The 19,870-nt window shown below is 43.1% G+C and overlaps 1 protein-coding gene across 1 annotated transcript in view; it reads right to left on the bottom strand.

Moving 5' to 3' along the window:
* Positions 1-978: 978 nt before the first annotated feature.
* NTSR1 (neurotensin receptor 1) overlaps positions 979-19,870 on the bottom strand; it is a 64,505-nt gene continuing 45,613 nt past the window's right edge. Inside the window, exons 2-4 of the mRNA XM_026054905.1 lie at positions 17,308-17,509; positions 4,020-4,110; positions 979-1,420 (exon numbers count right to left, since the gene is read on the bottom strand). Of these exons, the coding sequence (XP_025910690.1) occupies positions 1,171-1,420; positions 4,020-4,110; positions 17,308-17,509 (543 nt within the window). The 3' untranslated portion in view covers positions 979-1,170. The remainder of the gene's footprint in view (positions 1,421-4,019; positions 4,111-17,307; positions 17,510-19,870) is intronic.

The following is a 19,870-nucleotide window of genomic DNA, read 5'->3' as shown; positions in this document are numbered from 1 at the left end:
AGACTCCCCAACTTCAACCTTCTTCTGTTTTTCATTTGTACTATCTGTGGATTTGTGTTTACAAATCAGTATGCAAACAGGTTTGTTAGCAAAAAGAAATAAAAGAAAAGGTAGAAAAAGAGGTCTCTCTGCCTATAGCTGGAATCCTGTGAGATGTCAGCCTTGTGAAAATAATGCGGAAAGAAGCAAAACTGGAATAAGAATGGGAAAAATCTGAAGGCCTTACATCCCACAGAATTCAGGCAGGTTGCTTCTATCTCAGCAGCCTGTAGCCCTCATGAGTCTGGAAATTTCTCACCTCTTAATGCAAACCAGCTAACTTTTTCCTCCGGTAAAAAATAGGATTTGGCTTGTGGCACAAGTAAGATTGTCCTTCTTTGTTCATTTGCAGCATTCCAGCTGGGTACAGTTTCTGCATTCTTGACTTTACCAGAGTTATTTATTGGTATTGCAATACCAATATCAGCAAGAGTGGGGACTCACTGTGCCAGGCACTACATGTATGCACTAAAGGAGAAGATGATCCCTATTCCAAACCCAGCACTGATTTCTGTTCCTCCAGACCACACCCACCCCCATCTAGGTAAGGCATCTTCTGTTCTTATTTAATTTCAAGGAGCTAAAGTGGCTCTCTTGAGCACCCGGGTAATAGTAATCAGAATTTAGAAGTATTTTTAAAGTAACCACCTGGCTCCCTGAGTGTTTCACTCCTCATTAATTGAACATCGCATAGACAAGTATGTCCATTCTCCAAAAACATCCCTTTCTGTTAAAAACTGCTTTCTCCTCATTAGACTCTCTGCTCAGTGCCACCAAGAGAAGTGATCTCAAACCCTTGGATGTGAACATGGCATCTCTGCATTGAGAAAAGGATGAAATGCAGTATGAATTTGCCTACGTTTAACATGTTTTGGCTTCCCAGTTAACACTGCATCTGGATTTACGCCAGACTGAAGTTACAAAACGTGTAGACATTACTCACAAGAGGCAAGGCCAATGCTTTAACATAACCTCAAAGTTACTGGCAGAACAAAGCCTATTTTTACAACAAAAATGACTTTGCTAAACACATTTGTGTTACGTGAATTTGGAGACCATGCATGAAAGTCACCGAGGCCTCTCTCAAGTTTTGATTCCAGGTTAATATACATTTCCCTTCCTCCTTTGGCTTCAATATGTAGTTTCCCTTGTGACCTGGCTGGAAAACGTGTGGTTGCTGGAGATGCTGTTGGATTTCCTGGTGAAGGCGAGTCGTTTTTTCTTCTTCCTCCATGGCAGGCACAGGAGTGTGAGAGTAGAGATGAAGATCTGTCGGAAATTTGCAGATACCAGGTTGTAGAGTATGGGGTTGATTGCCGAACTGACGTAGAAGAGGACATTTGTCAGCATGTAGAAGTAGTGGTAGAAGTTAAAAAGGAAACTGCAAGAACAGACAAAAGATAACAATCTAAGTAGCCTGAGGAGAATTGAGATAATTTAAAGCCACAAGTGTGAGAAAAACACAAGCTAAACTTCAGCTAACCTTTCTTGGTTAGGGACATGGGCTTGGCAATGGGTGTCAATGCATGGTCCACCAGGGAAACATCCATGTTTCCACCTGGGGCTGGCCAAACATAGGTCAAATGCCTCTGCAGAGGTCTTGCCTTAACCCCTAATAGTTAGAAACTTAATTGTGCCTAGGACCAGGTGTGATATTTACCTCATGCATCCATTTTGTCTTCAAAAATAAACATGCTTGAAACAGAAGAAAACACATGGAAATTTGTTTGTCATGCATGTGTCAAACTTTAGCTTGACTTTTCTGGCTCCAGCTCTGTTCTACAAAGCCTGTGGAAGAGCCAAGATCTCGTAATGGGTGTAGCTATCTCCTCCCTCCAGGCAGTGAGAACTGCATCAGCTCGTTTGATGGGTTCCTGGATTGGGATTAGTTGGTATTCTGGGATGGCATGTTGAAGACAGCATGCTTTTTCAACCTATGCTGACCATCCAAAGACAATATTTTCAACTAGAATTGGTGGAAATTTTTTCTTTTTTTTCTTTTGGACATATATTTTCTTGGGAAATATACTCTCATGTCTTTAAAGGATTTTCAGGGTTTGGATGAAGTTTTGTCAGCCCTTCCAGTAAATTTGCCTGTTGTCTCTGACTGCTGATGGACCTTGGATATCCTCATACAGCTTTTAAAGCCAGGGTTATTATTTTTAGTGGGAGAGGAGATTCTGTTTCAGTCCCGATCCGCACCTTAGTGACCTAAGGCTCCCAAGGTCTTGCGAATGGTTCTGAGCTGGTAAAGGGTTTATAAACAACTTGGGTCTCATTTTCAGGAAGATGCTCCCCAGGATCATTTATCTCAGTGGAAACTGCAGGCCTTTTGTTAGTCTGAGCAGTGTCTAACAAAGGATAAATCAGCTTGTGCTGGAGTACATCACCAGTGCCAGACACAGCCCGCCCAGGACTGGCAAGTACTGGATGGCCCATCCCAGCTCTTACAAGCAGAGTCTCTCTATATAGTTGTAAAGAATTAATTTAGCAAAGATTTCTCTTCTTCAGGGGCAGGCACATGCATTTATAAATGATTATGTCAAGCTGCTGCAAGCTCTTATTAGCCATCATACTGATAGTTCACCATTCATAATATGCTTGTAAATTCAGTGTTTTCCTAAAATCACTCTTGGCTTTTAAAAGAAGAAAAAAAAATCTGAATGCAACCATTATGAATGAATTCATACTAACTGCTGACAAAATTCTCTACCCCTCTTACTCAAAGCAAATGAAGCCGTTACATAATTGATTACTGCTTTAAGTGCTTTTCATATAGAAAAGCAAACAAGAAACAACAGTTTGCCCCAGTGAGTGCCCAAAGCTCTGTTTTCATGCTTAAGTGTAGAGTTTGTTTTTTACTACGGCTGGATGTACAATTCTATTCAGTAGACTGCTGTATGGTAAATTACTATTATTTGTGCTTGGAGTTTATGAAATTTTAATGTCTCTGTTGATCTGCTTTTTGGTATTGTAGATGTTTTCTTTTTTTCTTTTTTCCTGTTCATTGCAGGAAACAGACCCTGTCCCAGAGAGCACAGGGGATGTAACACTGTGGGAGGATGACCGTATGGAAGGTCACATTTTTCACCAAACGCCTCTTATGCCGTCTTCCCCTCAAGTTCCCTGGGTGTATATTCCCAGACAGCGTTAGCGCTTAATTGTGTATTCAGAATGAATGGGCAGTTCTGCGACTTCTCTGCGTAGGAACCTGGCCTGACACTGCAGAAAGGCTGCATGTAGCCGAGATGACGTTTGTGGGCACTGTCATACCCATGAGCAATGCCTGTGCATTCGACATAGGTGTGCAATTGTGCATAGCCTGCTATCCCTAAGCTCTCTGATAACCTGGATATTTTCTGCTCAGTGACAACTGCTAGTATTTAATTTTGATTCATTGCCTCTAAAACCAAGCAAATAATCTACCCTAGACTCGGTAAACAGTGCAGTTATTTTCCCGTCTGTGTAATCTCTCCTCTCACTTAGAAAACGTAGCATCGTGGAACTAAATCGTGTGTTGACATGAGCTGTTCCATCCTAGGGCCAGTGATGGATGTTTCTGTCACGGAGACAGCAATCCACTGTATAACTCCCCCCCAAGTCCAAATGTCATTTTACCAAGGACTGTCACAGGCAAATATTTGTCACTGTTGTTAACAGGGGACAATTCTGTGGTCTCAATGAAAGCAGCAAGGGCTGCTGATGCACTTAAGTTCAAGCTAATGCTTCCTTCACCCACATCTGGGGGATTTAGATGTTAAAATGAAGACTGTAAATTTGGCTAGCGATCCCAGTAAGAAATCCAAGAGAAGAAACAAAACAGCAATTAGAGGGCTGAGGCTCAAACGCCTCGCGTGGAGAGTGTCTGTGCGCTCCCATCCCCTCCTCCAACTCCAGGCTGTGAAACGAGGTGCTAAGGGCCCGGCCCCCTCCCTGTCCCAGAGCGGTGGTGTGAGCGTGGGTTTCATGTCATGACTCACTCTGTCCAGTGACTGGAGGGGACGTAGCAGAACATGAGCCGCCGTATGTGGTAAGGGAGCCAACAGACCACAAAGGCAATCACCACAGCACCTGCAAGGTATGAAAAGAGTCCATTACTTTCAGTGTGCAGTTCTTCATCTGAGGTGAAAAGGGGACCTGTCTGTGTGCATGTTTATCACTGCAAACTGTTTGTGGAAAGCCTCTGTTTTTTCTTACGTTGCTGCTGTGCAAAGCATTAATAAGCCTGAGGGACAGCCAGCCTGGCTGTAAAGACAAGTACAACAGAAATCAGAGAAAACAGATATAAGCATAGAGGCAGTGACATTATGAACAGAAGATACACTACAGATAAACAACTGCTGATGCCTAGTTCAGATTCTGGCTAAAGTAATATTGGAGTGTACCTGCATCTGCCCTTGTGGCACTAGTATTTTGTCTAAAGTGCCCACAGAGACAGTTAGTATATGTTTTTCATCCCAGTAGGCAGGGAATTGGGGACACTATAATCCCATTAGTTTGTTAGGTGAAGCTACATCCACAGCACGGAGCCACTGATTGCGGTCCCCACGGTGTTTGGGATTCTTAACAGCTTCAGAAGCTGCTTCCTGGGGGCAGGATTGTCCTTGCGTTCTGCGTTTGTGCAATACCTGAGTAAGGAAGTGCAAGACGTTTGGGTCTGGGCATTGCCATAATAAAAATGATTAATTAGAAAGGTAAGCAGAGAAAGACATTATGTTTTTCTTTCCAGATTCTAGCTGAGCAACATCAGACAAAGGAAAATAAAATGCAACATGAACTAATTCTGAAGGATAAAAGCCCAGTTGGTAGATAGATTTTGTCAATCTAGATTAAAAAGTAGATAAATCAGGCAATCAAGGGAAATATGTGTTTCCTTTTGTAATATGTATTTCAACCTCTGTATGAAATGACAGGATTCTGCAGAATCCAAGCAGGAAATAAAGAAATCTCAGTTAAAACATAATACAATAAAAGTCATGAAGAAAATCAAGGCTAAATAAAATAATCATGTTAATTTTTTATCCCAAATTTGCTCTACAGAGAATAAGGGCCACATCACTCTTGTCCTTTATGTGACCTGTAAAGGGATAGGAAGCAGCAAAGCTCTCTCACAGGGGAACATACCAACAGTTCAATGTAGATTTGGTACTTAGAAGCAAAGGCTGTTTTTTCTTCTGCCTTGGGATTGAAAAAAAGAATTGCTGCAGATATATTCCAAACCCCATTCCTCTCCTCCCCTGGGGACTATGCCATAACTCAGTGGGAAGCAGGGTAGCAGCCTTGCTTCCCTCGGAGAACACAGCCCACGAGGAGAGCCTCTGGCTCTGGTTGTGTCTCCCCATCGCCATTACATAGCCGAGAGGCACAAGAAGGCTTCAGTAACTGGCCCTGACAGTGGTGTGCAGTAGGGAGAAGGGTCTGTGCCCTCTTTTTGTGACTGTCACTGCTGGAGGAGTCACTACCGGATTTGTATGGAGATTCAAGAATTCCTGGAGGCCTTACTTCAGCTCCGCGTGCTGTTTCTTTTACAAAACACATAAACGCAACACTGGAGATGGCTGTATTCCTTTAGTATCAGGATGCATGAAGTATGAAAGCATCTACCAGGAATGCTGAAAAAGCCATTTATTTGATAAAGTTTAAGGCAACTGAAGAGATGTGTTTTAGAAGGARGGCTAGAGGGTCTGCTTTCATTCTCTTGTCCAAGTAATTCACTATTTCTATCTGAATATTTTTGGCTGCTATGTGGTCATTGTGATCACAGCCGTAACTCATCACTACAGGGCCTGCAGCTCTTCAGCCAGTCTAAAAAGACACAATCAAGCGAATGAATTTGACCTGTGTCTGATCCTGCCCCAAGGAGCTTTGTTTTGAACTTCAAAGGGGACAGCCCCTAAATGAAACATGGCATGGGAGAAGTGGGAAGTGTCGCTTCAGGGGTAACAGAGCCGCGATGTCCCCATGGGGATGCAGAGAGCCCTTCTGGGACAGAGAGGGTCAGAGCTGGTCCAGCTTGCCAGYGCCGTGGAAAAGGCAGCTGCACACACAAGGATGTTTGGATAATTTTTGCACCAGCCTACACACACTGGCACTTCCCAGGTGCTTACTACTGCATGTAAGTCTTTAGAAACAGCATAAGATGGATTCTTTCTGGAATAAATTTTAACAATCCTACACATCTGGCTGTTAAATTTACCAACATGTTAATTGAAAGTGTTTTCCTCCTTGTAAAAGACCTATGCTTCTGTAGCTTGGAGAGTGTTGTGCCAAATAATATGGAGGCACATCTATACCAGCAAAAACACAGATTGAGAAAAATAACTGCTTAACCTCAGCAAACGAATAGTCAATTAAGTAATCTGTGGTAATTCTGTAATATTACATGCAATCACTCTGCAATTAAAACTCTATTAAACACATAGCTAAGTGCATTGGAGACACTTATGGTCTGATTTTAAAATCCCAGATGGTAGTGTGCTGTGCTGTATATCAGAAAGGATTCTCTGCCATGTATTTTTGTACCGCGAGCCTCTGTGCTGCTCAGATTAGGAGTCCCTGACCTGTGTTTGTCACCCTTAATCCTTATGTTTCAATTTTATCATACAAGGGATCAAGCAGATTTAGGGTGGCAATCCCGCCCTACTGGGTGCCCTTCCCAGGGATGAATTTGAAATGCGGGAATGTGTTAACTGTCATCTAATGCTGAGTGAAAGTGCTCTTTTCACAGACACCTGGTGCCCTTTGCTGCTGTCTTCCACCTCCCTGAGCACATGCTTATCACTGGAAAGAGGTAAGTTGTAAAACTAATGCTGGACAAAGTTGCTGCCAAAATTTCTTATTGCTGTTGTTGGCTCCTAGGACCTGTTCTCGACCATCTTGAGGCTTCACACAGGGGTTTCTTCAGGAGGGTAGGGATGAGACGGGGCAAGCCGGCTTGGTGGAGCTGAGCACTGCCTGGGCAACTCCTGGGGAAGGGCTCAACCCATTCCCATGGAGGGGAGACTCTCCAGAACAGCGTTTGCAAGGTTGGAGAAGATTTTCTGCCTCTGTTTTGGAATTAAAAGAAATAAAAGAATCGGTCACTTGTTTGCTTCTACCTGGTGGCATCAGTACTGGAAGGAACATGGCTGCTTCCCACCCTCTGCTGACCTGGTCCTGCATCAGCTGCACCACGCTGAAAGGGTGCATGTGCATTCACTGCATCAAAACCAGGCACTTCTGCCATTTCTCATTAATTAAATCATTGCTTGCAAATGTGGTCTTAATAGAAGCAGGGCTGGCTCTGTGAACTTCTGATATTTCCCACATTTGAGCAAGTGAGGTACCACATGGCGACCCAAGGCCAGGGCCTGCGGGAGCAGAGAGGGAGGCAGTGAAGCCCAAGAGTACGGCGGCCACCTGGAAATGATTCTTCTACATGGCTGGATTTTCATTTCCCTTCTAAATCAAACTTCCAGTTTAGAAGTATATTAAAATCTGAATTATTACATCCTGTGGCTCTATATTTTGTCTTATAATGGCTCTATTTTCTGTCTGTTGGAACTGAATCCCAAGTAAGAAGGGAGCAAGAGAAGAAGGAGGAGAGGAGGAGAGACGAGCTATTGTTTGTTTATCACACAGGAAGTCCTGCAGAGGGAAATATAAATTTTGAGTGACGTCTTTTTCATTTTGCAAAAGGTGATTTAAACTATGCCAGTCTTGATTTTCAGACTAAACTGGATATGGAAGCAATCCTAGAAGTTAAATTATATTAGATTACACTGAGAATTTTATTTTACCTTGTGTTTATCCTGTGGTTATGGCTGGGAAACAGCCTAAGTGACCTCACAGGCCTTTTCCATGTCTAACCTCTCTGAAAAACTCAGGTTGCATAAGCATGAACGTGGAGAAATAAATCATGCGTAAAAAGGCCCTGAAAGGTGTTTGGAGGCTGGCTTAGCTGAGTGCAGGAGCTACAGCGAGAGGAGTGATTTTTGACCTCTGTCCTTCTTCAGGGACCATCTGAGGCCCAAAATGACTCATAGCACTGGAACCGCCCCAGGGGAGAAGGGGCTGCTGGAGTAGGATGCCTTGGGCAGGTGCTTTCCTCCCTGCCCTGCCTCCTTCTTCCCCTCCGGGTCACAGCAAGTCACAGCTTTGGGGCCCTGGGGCAGCCCTCCTTGAAGACTCTCCTTGGGCCCATCCTTTCTTCTCATTCCTTCAGGCCAGTTTGACCAAATTACTTCTTTTTCTCTGCGTTGCAAGGGGAGCTGTGATACATACAGCCGGAGAGCAGCGTGTCATAACTTTTGAGCAAAGGCAGAAGCCGTCTGGCTGTGTATGCCCCATCTGAATGAAATCTCTCAGTCTTTTGAGTTTCGCCTCATCAGCAGTCATGTGTCTCCAACACCGCTCAAAGAAGGCACTCTCTTTCTGTTACTGAATAACATGTAAGATTGTGTCACAGTGCTCATATCTGGGATTTGCATTAATACTGATTTCTGGAGAGACAGTCTTTGTGTATTCAAAACTTCTGGGTTTTATATGCTTATTTAGTTGATGCCATTACAAGAGAATCTATCACAAAGGGCAACAAATATCACTGTGCCATTTGATATGACAGATGGTAAAAGCTGGGCCAAGCGTAGACGTAGTTGGCACTGTCTAGTTAAACCTCGAGGCGCTGTTTATATGAACATGATGCAGCACCTGACAGGTCATAGGCAATATTTATACCAGCAGGCCCCAAATGAGGGATTATGGCAGTTATAAGGGTGGGTAAAAGCCTAATAAAATTAAAACTGCATATGTTGGTATTTGGGTCACAAGGCTGCAGAAGGATCTCCGTAAAAGTGGGTAACAACCAGCAGAGATTGGGGACCACCGATAGACACTGATAAAGTCCAGGGAAAAAACAGCAAGGCAAAGCTGGGAATAGCGATAGGCCTGAGGCACCAGCTCCCTTAGATACCGCTGAAGGCACCCAGCATCTTGCTGGTTGCAACCCCCTAATGCTGTCGTACATGTTACTCAGCAGTGTAAACATTACATTTAAGTCCTTCATTTCCATTCCTAGCAGTGAGAGATCTGCTTTCTATCTTTCCATATTATTTTCCTTCCTTTATTTTCCTACTGTTAGAAGATTGTCTCATTTTTGTGTCTCTTTTTTGGATTAAGGTGTGGAAAATCTTATTTCTTTTGAAAGGACCCCATTCCTCTAAATGCACATTCTTTAACTACAGAGAGACAGAACAGTGAATAGAAAAAACTTCTGTCATGAATAAAACCACTGTATTTCACTCAGACTATATTCTCCCATCCTGATTTTCAGTGGCTTCAGCTGACACAGGTTTGAAAACAGGTATGAATTCCTGCCCCCTCTGGCACCATTGAGGCCTGGCTTTTGTCCATAAGGAACAAGGCAGAAAATTAAGATTAAAAGAAATTTTCAGCATTGGCCCCAGCACAGCAGCACTTTCTTGCTGACCCAGTGCAAATGGGGGAGTGTTCCCCATTTCCTTCAAAGACGATTAGTCTTTGTCTTTGGGAAAAGAAAAAAGAAGTTGCCTGATTCAATTTAAACTTCATCTGTGTCATTCTCCCCAGGGACATAAGGATGCTCTTAGGGAAAGGAAGAAGAAAGAAAGAAAGAAAGAAAGAAAGAAAGAAAGAAAGAAAGATTCCCCTTTGAAGGATAGAAAAGACCTCCTGTCTTCTTCTCTTGAACCAAAAGCCTCTCATCAGATTCAAGCCTCCTTTTATTCAGTAAAATCAGATATAACCCAAACTGGAATCCTTTGCAGTTCCCTTCTTTCCCCTTGTGTGTTGTTTCATGTGTCCCCAGACTGTTTCTGCTTGCCGGTGGGAACCCTGTGCCTGTACTTGCTGCCTACTTTTGAAGTGACTAAGGCCCTGGCCAGAACTGATGTTTGAAATTGCATTAGTTAGCTTTTTAAACACTCTTACAGACAGGGTTCAATACCTGGAAAATCTGCTTGCTGGGCATGACCAGCTCTAGGGCTGTGTTGGAAGATGCAGCCACTAGAACCCAAATGCCCAGAGAAACACCTCCCCAGCTCRGCTTGCAATGCAACCAAAGCAGCACCCAGAGGAAAGCCTCTTGGGAGGTGAGAAAAAAGGGTCTCCCTGTCCGAAGAGGTACAACCATGCTTGCATTTCTGCTCTACAGTGTGTGTTTACACACTGCTCTGATACTGTTTTCTTCTGTCACTTGGCAGGCTGTAAAGTAAACCTGCAAGTACAAACATCTCTGAGAAACATATACAACTGTTATASAGCTAATTTATCCTCTTGAACTTCAGTGTGACACTTCAGTTGTTAAACTCAGTTTCTACTCATGCTTAATGTCACAAGGGTTTTGCTGAACTCCACTTGGAGTTGTTCAAACTTTTCATTAGGGATACAAACAGTCATTATGAATTTAGTTCCTTTCTTGTGAAGGAAATGATTCATGGACAAATCTGATTTCCTTAGAATATATTAATTATGAAAGAGAACTGTTTATGTGCAGATTTTCAGAGGTAGGTCTTTTGTGAGTTGTGACTGCAGAATATTAGCTATTCCTGTTTGCTGGATGGTTGAGCTAAATCTCATAGCAGTATCCTCCTCTTCAGACGGATAGCTCAAACTCAGAACATCAATGAAGAGAAATGAATGAACTCTTCAGAACATTTTTTCAGAAGGGAAATTATTCATGCACAAGTTAACAAAACATGTAGGATGCATGGATACTTCATTAATACCCGGCTTTTGACTAGTATTCCTTAAAGGAATGTAGATACTCCAATCTCATACTTTCAATTTTAAAATTCTTAGAGGTTCAGTAAAAAAATAGTGTTTGGCTCCATCTTCTAAAAAGAATCTTATTGAGGCATCACTCAGACAGCTGTGGAAGACTGAAGGTTAGTCTTTTAATTGGTTGAACCTCTCTAAGTGCTTTACAATTGCTTTCATTAAGCAGCTTTTGTAACAGAGCAAATGTTACGTGGAACTGATCACATTTTAATAAGCTTAACCAATGTCCATCCAGGGACACACAAAACCTCCCCTCAACGCCCATCAGCTTGTCTCAACATTGTTATCAGAGCTCAGCTTGTGTCATTCAATAACTCTTTCTTTCCATTCACTTAGTAGCCAATCTGACAGGCAATCACGAAAGTGATGAAAGATGCTCAGAGGACAGTGACTTCTCTTTGCATTTGCTGAATGGGCTGCAGGCTTGTGTGTGGATTGGGGCAATTAGTACATGTCGCAAAGCCATCCCTTTGGAGAAGGCACGATGGCCAAATAGTGCTTTTAACCTGAGCCAAGCTCCAGTATGTTCCTATTTCTGAGCAGCTGCTTTGAAATGCAAAACTGAGACCAGAAAAGATTTATATTGCCTCTGTATGTCTGGGTATAGTATGCAACGATTTGGACTGTGCATGTGAGATTTTATATGCTGAAGGCTGCTTTTTATGAGGGGTGTGTATGTGTGTGTGCATAAGATCTGGGACTTAGTGCTGTGGTTTGGATTTATTTAGGAAGTTTTCTACCTCATGAAATGATTGGTATATGAGGATATGTAATCAGAAAAGATTCACCCTTCCAAGAAGCATCACTTAGTGCCAAAGAGACAGCTTTTCAGTACTCCTGCAATATAACCAAGGAATAATAAAGATTGGTGGGAGCTTTTAATAGGAGGAATGGAAGGAATATTAGATGGATGAAGGAGGATTCTCTTGGTGGAAAAGATTTTCAGCAGCAGTGCTGACAGAAGCTGCCCAGTTACCCTCACAAAAGAGCTGGAAAGCTGCCCATTGCTCAAGCTCCAAATTTGGAGCCTTGYACCTGGTGAACACCGGAGCGGTGAGGGAATTGCAATCAGAAGTCAGCATGAGTAATGGATTAATGAGCTGGCTCACAGGCAACAGGGCTGACATGTTCCTTGATCCCCATCTCCCTAATAATTTTGTACACAACAAAAGTCAGACAGAGCCAAGAAAATACATAACCGCTAGCAAAGAGGAGGAAGATGGTGATGTGGAAGCTTTGAATGAAGCTGTTAGCATGACCACTTTTAGCTCCTGTTTTGGTGTAAATAAATACATTATCTCATTAGATCTGGAGGAAGGAAGGTGTTTACTGCTCTGCTGTCAGTGAACAACTCTGCACACCACAAACTGCAAAATTTCTTATCTAAGCACTGGTTTTGTGTGCTCTGACACATAAAAAAAAMCCCTTGCTTTTCACTCTTAAAAAAAAATCAAGGTTTATGTGCCCCGTGCCAAAGTCCATCTCTGGAAATGGAAAATACTTTGCCRACTGTGAAGCTCTGATTTTATGCCAACAGTTTTATTAGCGTGGTCACGCGTCATTTTTCCTTTCCCTCTGTCTTCCATAAACTCTCCTAGGCTGGGTACAGAGTTTTGGCTACATGGAGCCCAGGATAAACCATGGATAAACCACATTTATTTTTGCTACTTTCCAGACAGCTGAGAGGTCTGGTTTATTAAAAAAAAAAAGTTACAAGGAACAGATGACAGAAGCAAATGTGAATCAAGCCCCTAGTAATTGAGCGCATCTGAAAAATGAAATGAAGCCAGACATGATGTAAACACAAAACCGTGGCGGATTATTATTAGATGGCTCTTCCTCAGCACAACCTGCAGGAAGGGAGCCGTGGCCCTCAGCACTCTGCCTTCTCCTCAGGGACAGGAGTGCCCTCCTGCTGCCGGGGTGCCTCTGAGGCGTGCGGGTGCCTGCACCTTGCACCTGTGCCTGCGCCTTATGGAAACACCTCACAGATGTGCCTCATGGATGCACCTCAGGGATGTGCCTCAGGCATGTGCCGCAGGGATGGGCCTCAGGGACGCACCTCATGGACGCGCCTCAGGGCTGTGCCTCACAGACGCTCCTCAGGGACGCGCCTCACAAATGCACTTCATGGATGAACCTCAAGGATGCGCCTCATGGACGCGCCTCAGGGCTGTGCCTTACGGACGCTCCTCAGGGATGTGCCTCATGGACATGCCTCATAGATGCGCCTCATGGACATGCCTCATAGATGCGCCTCATGGACGTGCCTCAGGGGTGTGTCTCAGGGATGCGCCTCAGGGACGCGACTCAGAGATGTGCCTCATGGACGCAGCTCATGGAAGTGCCTCAGGGGTGTGCCTCATGGACATGCCTCAGGGATGCACATCATGGACACGCCTCAGGGACGTGCCTCATGGATGCACCTCAGGGATGCGCCTCAGGGACGCGCCTCACAGATGTGCCTCAGGGGTGTGTCTTAGGGCTGCGTCTCATGGATGTGCCTCAAGGATACATCTCAGGGATGCGCCTCAGAGATGCACCTCATGGACGCGCCTCATGGATATGCCTCAGGGATGTGACTCTCAGACGCGCCTCACATCTGCATCTTGTGCCTGCGCCTCACACCCGTGCCTCACACCTGTGCCTCACACCCATGCCTCACACCCATGCCTCATGCCCATGCCTCACAGCGATGCCTCACGCCTATGCCTCACACCCGTGCCTCACACCCATGCCTCATGCCCGTGCCTCACAGTGATGCCTCACACCTGTGCCTCACACCCGTGCCTCACACCTGTGCCTCACAGTGATGCCTCACACCCGTGCCTCACACCCGTGCCTCACAGTGATGCCTCACACTCATGCCTCACACTCATGCCTCACACCTGTGCCTCACGCCTCTGCCTCACACCTGTGCCTCACAGACGTGCCTCGCAGACTCTTCCCAGGGTCGCGTGCTGCCACATCTCACCCACTTCATGGCGATTCTGAGTCCCTCATTTTCACAAGCGTTTCTGGGCCTTTGCAGTACACAATGAAAGCAAAAATTTGCCGGGGGAAGGGGAGAGCTGAGCTCGCGGTTCAGAGGAAGGTAGGCTGCCTCTCCGCGGGCCTGGCAGCGAGGGATGTGTTCCCGAGCCGGCCTGGGGAACTGCGCAGGCTGAGGCATCTCTGTTATTATTCATGAAGAGCTCGCTCTCCCCGACGTTGAAAGGGTATAAAATACTAAAAGGACAGAGAGGGGTGTGACATGTTGTGGCTAAAGTGAGAAAAGGCAGCTAAATGGAAATAGGCGGAGACGTTAACAGGAAAAGATGCCTTTAACACCTGCAGGCCTAGCGCCCTGAGGCAGGGTCCCGGCACCATGCAGCTATTTTGGATACTATTTTTGAACAGCTTCTGCTCTTTCATCTGTCATTTTAAACTTCCGGATACTTTGGTCTTTTCCTCATTTTATTTGATGAAGACATCCAGTATTCCACAGTACAAACCAATTCCTGGGTTCAGGATCTTTTATTTAACCTTAGTCTGAACCAAAGCTCTGCAGAAAAAGAAAGAGAATAAAGCCCTATATGAAAGGCTTAAGTTGCTATTGACTGAATCATTAAAATGCTGTGCCAGTTTTGCTTTTGAATTGATTGGAAAGCTCTTCCTCAGAGAGTCTGTATGTGTGAGCAGGTCTGTTGTTTAGCTTTATATATCAACGAACAAAGGCAAAAAGAAAAGATGATTTATGATTACTCTAATTGAGGTTGTTTGGATGAATAAAAAAAATGCTCTCTTTCTGTCTTCATCCACATCAACCACAATTTTGTCTAATTTCTCCATACACTTATGAATAGCCATGTGAGCAGTTAATAAATAGCCATTTCTGCTCACAGCTATAAATGTTGTTTGAGCAACTGCAATAATTGCATGTACATATGTGAACCCTTTATTGCATGTGAAATATGTATGAAAGTGTTTTCCAGAGCAGGGCTTGGGAATTTGTCTGAAAAATGCTTAGTTAGCCAGTCCTCAAAGGGCTGCAAAATTCAGCCAGAAGTGTTGCAAAAAGAGGCTTTTTCTTGAAATTTCTGATGCATACTAATTTGGTTTGGGACAAATAATGTCTTTCTTGTGCTATTTTGATTAGGTTAGAGTCTGCAAACCATTGAGTGCAAAATATTATGGGAGCAGATGAATTGCAACTCACAAAAGGAATCCCAGAAATCAGTTCTGGCCCCCAGCACAGATCACCAGGACAGGCAAAAAAATACTGTGTTGCTCAATCCCCTTTGTCATCCATCTCATCCATTTAAAAATTTCATCAGCCCAGTGGGATTCGAGGAGTTTTCTTTACAAGTGCAAGCCAAAAAAGAAGAAACCAATGAAGAAGCAGAATGAAAGAGGGCCATGTGTGTCCCTTGAGAAATCTACAGGGTTACAGTTATAGTGAGACATTTGGCTCCCAGGAAAGGGTACAAATCTGAGTCACCTTCCTCCACAGCCAGGCACTTGACTTTGGGAGAAGCAGGGACCTCTCCCAGCATGGTCAGAACTCATCGGGAGCTACCAGCCATTGCCTATCACACATTGGTCCTAATGTTTAGCCCTATTTGATATAATTTTTAGAGTAGTGTGTTTATATGGCACTATGTAGGCTGGTTTTGGAAGCTTTTGGAGAGAGAAGACATGCAGTCTGCTGCTGTACTAATCAGAGCAACACAGAAGATTCAGATGGATTGACCCTGGTTATGTGCAATGCAGGAATAAGTGAATTGTGTCACTGCAGAGAATACAATGACGGGTTCTGTCACTGTCTCACTTCAAGTTTTCAAGTATGCAATGAAGTAATCTCTGGGTTATTATAAAACATCAAGTATATGGGATTATGTGAAAAATGTTTTGCTAGCAAAGCAACAGAAAAGTGTGACTTTTTAGAGAAAGAAAAGAGTGACATTTTAGCGTTGTTTCAGATTTCAAACAATTGGAAGTCAGAGTTTTGAAGAGGAGAAACATTAAGAAAAGACTGAATTGATCAAAACCCTTTTTTTTTAAATCTGAGTCATTTGGTCACATTTCTTTTCCAACAGAGAGAGGAGATTTGAAATCTGAGTCAAAGCTATGATTGTTTGTGAGAAACTCTTTTCTTCTATGTGTATATCTTCAGAGGAAAACTGGTTTTCCGCACACCTTTAACAAAGCAGAGAACATCTTCACAGCAGTTCTTTTTCCTTGAGTGCAAGGGAAAGAAACACATCAACACTGTGTTTTGAAAGTCTCCGCTTATAACAACTGAGAGGAGTTTGTGTGTCTAATTCACTGCGGACAATGTTAATCTGGCTGCAAATTCTGTGCTATGAGTCCACTCTACAGGCAGTTTGGAGCTTTTTGAAAGTTTTGCATATATCACTAAATACAGATCCCACATGAATCTGTTAGCAAAACTGGAGATATCATTAAGCCGACTTGGTATTTAAATTTTGATTAATGAAGAGCATAGCTATACAGGATGACACTTACATACATATTTAGCTCTAAGCCTGTAGTGAAGCACTCTCTGGAAGAGGAATGAATTTAAGAATATGCTTAAGTGCATTTCTAAATTGGGACTGTAGCTAGTTATTTCAAAGCCCTTTGCCTCTCCCCTCAGCTCCCTGGGTTTTTTTGCAAAAAACACTGCCTTTGTGTCTCCCAGCTCCCCTGGCCCCAGTGCACAGCCCACACCTCTCCAGTTTGCTGCACTTGCTCTTCCTCTATTGCTCTGGCATGATGGCTTATGCACCGAGATGTGAAATGGATGTTTGAGCCCATCCATTCAAAACCAATCCCACAAGATGAGTTTGTCTGGATTTTATACTATGCTAGTCCCCTGATCCACTCACAGTCTGAAAACAGCAACATGTGAAAGAGAGGTATTCAGACTGGAGCTGGCCAAAAGTAGAAAACAGAACGGAAAAGCTTGTTATTTTCAAGTTGTTTCTATTTCACAGAATATGATTTTTTTTCTTAAACTCAGAATTTTCATTTTTCAACTTCTGCTCCACTGAACACAATAAATTAAATAATGCGTAAATCTCTCTCTCTCTCTCTCTCTCTCCCTTTTTCTATATGAAACTTCCTTTTATCCTTTAACTGAAGATTAGAACTGAGAAAAGTGACTAAGAGAGAAAAAGATAATAAAAAGGAAAACAGATGATAAAGTTCCCTAGAAAACTCTTGGCAACTCAACAATAAATTGAAGAAGAAGGAAAGATAGCAAAAGAAGAAAATATTTTTTTCCCCCCAAATTTTGGGCTATGAGAAAAAAACTGGACAATTTTGGAAATGTCGAATCATTTGGGGGCACTTTGGGGATTCAGAAAAGCTACTTTTCATTGAACATATGTTTTGAATGAAAGTGTTTACCAGTTTCAATCTGTTACTCGTCCAAGCACATTTGCATAGACACCTCTAGCCTGCTCAGTGCCAAAGTGTGTGAATACTTACGTAGGACCCTCACGCCATGCTTCAAGGCCTGCACCCGGCTGGGCTCCATGGACATGCTGAGCATCGTCTGCTGCCCTCCAATAGTGCAAACCTGGTTTTCTTGGGCAGCCTGCTTGAACATGACCATGAGTTGGTTGGCAATGACGGTGTTCAGCACAGAAATGACGACCATGGGGAACACAAAAGAGATGAAGGTGTTGACCTGTGGGGGAGAGATGTGGCACAGTCAAGGGAGGAGAATGATCAGTGAACCAAGAGATTGTATTTTATTTCACACGACAAGCGACAAACAGCATGCAATGGTAATCTTTTCCAAGCTCTTACTCTGCTGATTTTGGCTTTTGAAGAAGAAGGCTTATTGCACAGAGGGAAAACTTAAACAACACTGACATACATTCATTCAGGTGGGTCAACCTCAAGGAAGACAAAGTCGCTTGCATCCAATTATGCTGTCTTCCCCTTTTCAGTGCAGTTCATCGCCAGAAATGTCTTGACTGAAATATGCCATTGATCTTTTTATCTTGTGAACAGCAGGATACTTCTTAGCTTTCATTGTGCATAGAACGATTTCTAAATAACAGTATATTACTGTATTTTTTCTTTATTGTGAGCTCTCCTTGGAATCTTTATACTCTCTTTTTTGTGTTATGGCCTTTCCTAGCAGGTTTAATGACAGCTTTTTGTTATCTGCTGATCAAATTATCCAATAAACCTTGTGCCTTAAAGGATTAAAATTGATCGGAATAAACAAGTGGAAGTTATATTGTTTTTAGTACAAATTATTTGATTACTACAGTTTTGATAAAATTAAATGGAGGATCAGATTAAGCAGTGATTGAATCAAGTGGAAGTCACTGTTCGTGTCAAATAAAAGCAGGAAGTCTTTCTGAGTGCCTTCTGTGCTGTCTATAAACCCAACTGGAAACGAGTTTAACAAGAAGCAGCCTGGGGAGGAAGAGGCACCTATAGCTCCGCCTGTGTGTTTGTGTCAAGGCTGACATGATGGGATGGTGCCCTCCTCATCAGCACACCGGGACTGAGAGCAAGACTCTTCCTCTCCGTGGTATGGCTCAGGAGGAAGTGTATCACATTACTGTGATGAGTGCAGACCAAATCAAAAGTCCCTTAAAGTCTTCCCAGTGATTTAATGTCCCATGGCCCAAGCTGATGAGAAGGATGCTTTCTCCCTCATGTCTTTAAGTGATCTGCGATGGTGGGAACTGTACATTTGTAGGAAGTGAATCGGTGCAACTGTACCTACATTAGGATCTCTATTTTAACCTTGATCTTTGTACAGAAAACTTCTTAGTTTTGTGTCTTTCACTTCCACATCTTATGAAATCCTTTGACTGGAAGCTGACATTTTCTGCCTGCCTGTTTGTTTGCAATGAAAGCAGTGGCATGGACGATGACTGTACATCTGCAGGGGTCCACAGACACCGTCACCAGCTGGGCAGGGTTTTCCTCCCACAAGCTTCTGTGATAACTCATGTCTCTTGGAAGCTTGACAGGTCATAATGCAGCATAAACTGGGACAGTTTTAAAATTTCAAAATATTAATGGTAGTTAAACTGCGTGCTATAAATCACTGGAAGTATGGAAGCAGTTTTATTAAAAGTGATAAAACAATAAAAATAATAAAACAGCAAAAACAACAGGGAGTTTTGCCCATGTCGTAGCATTCCAAGCATTCTGACTTTTTCTCCCAGATAGCTGCATTACTCTTGTACCTGAGTGCCCTAAAATACAGAAGTAACCCTGCACCCTAAGCCAACCATGCATACTTCTGCAGACTGAAGAACTAGGAAAGCCTCATCTACAAACAAGTGCTCCATCTTCTTTGATGGAGACATCCCCTCTCCAACCACATGCAGCATGATCACCGAAGTATACAGGCACTCACCAGCTGTATATCCAAATCTAGGTCAGATATGTATTCTCTTTGCTCTGGAGGGATTCAGAAATGCCAGAGTTGAAGATAAGGGTGGAAAAAGAATCCCAAACCACCCAGAATGCAACACAGTATCCGTAAAACAAAGAAATAAGTAGCACATAAGCATATGGGTAGCAGGTGCACTGACAATTAGAAGCACTTAAGTTTCTTTTTTCATTAATTTAAGAAAGATACAATTCCTCTTTTGGCAAAGACAGGCAGCATTGTTATTGCCAAAGTTTTCTTTAGTTAGATCAAATCTCTGTACAGTATGTGCTCCGGAGCTTGATGCATTTAACAAAAATACCAGCTGAGTTTTGTCTCTAGCAACCCACAACTGTGAGAACATCTCTCTTGGTTTATGCTAGTAATAACAGTAGAACTCTATGGACAACTTCCTGAGGAAATTCCTAGATACACACCACCATTATAAGCTGTAATGACCTCTTCTGTTAAAGATATAGTAGTTTTCTAAGCTACCCTTACCTTCTATAAGGTAACAGACATCACACCCCCTGAATATAAAAAATGACTTATTTTTTGGAGTCTTCTCAAGACACTAAGAAAGATCATTAAGCAGCAGGGACCAAGTTCTCATCTGGTACAAAGTGAGAGAGTAATTTGTGCTTG

Source organism: Apteryx rowi, unplaced genomic scaffold, assembly GCF_003343035.1.
Source record: "Apteryx rowi isolate R43461 unplaced genomic scaffold, aptRow1 scaffold_0, whole genome shotgun sequence".
NCBI classification, from domain to species: Eukaryota; Metazoa; Chordata; class Aves; order Apterygiformes; family Apterygidae; genus Apteryx; species Apteryx rowi.
This window is presented reverse-complemented; position numbering and strand designations above follow the sequence as displayed.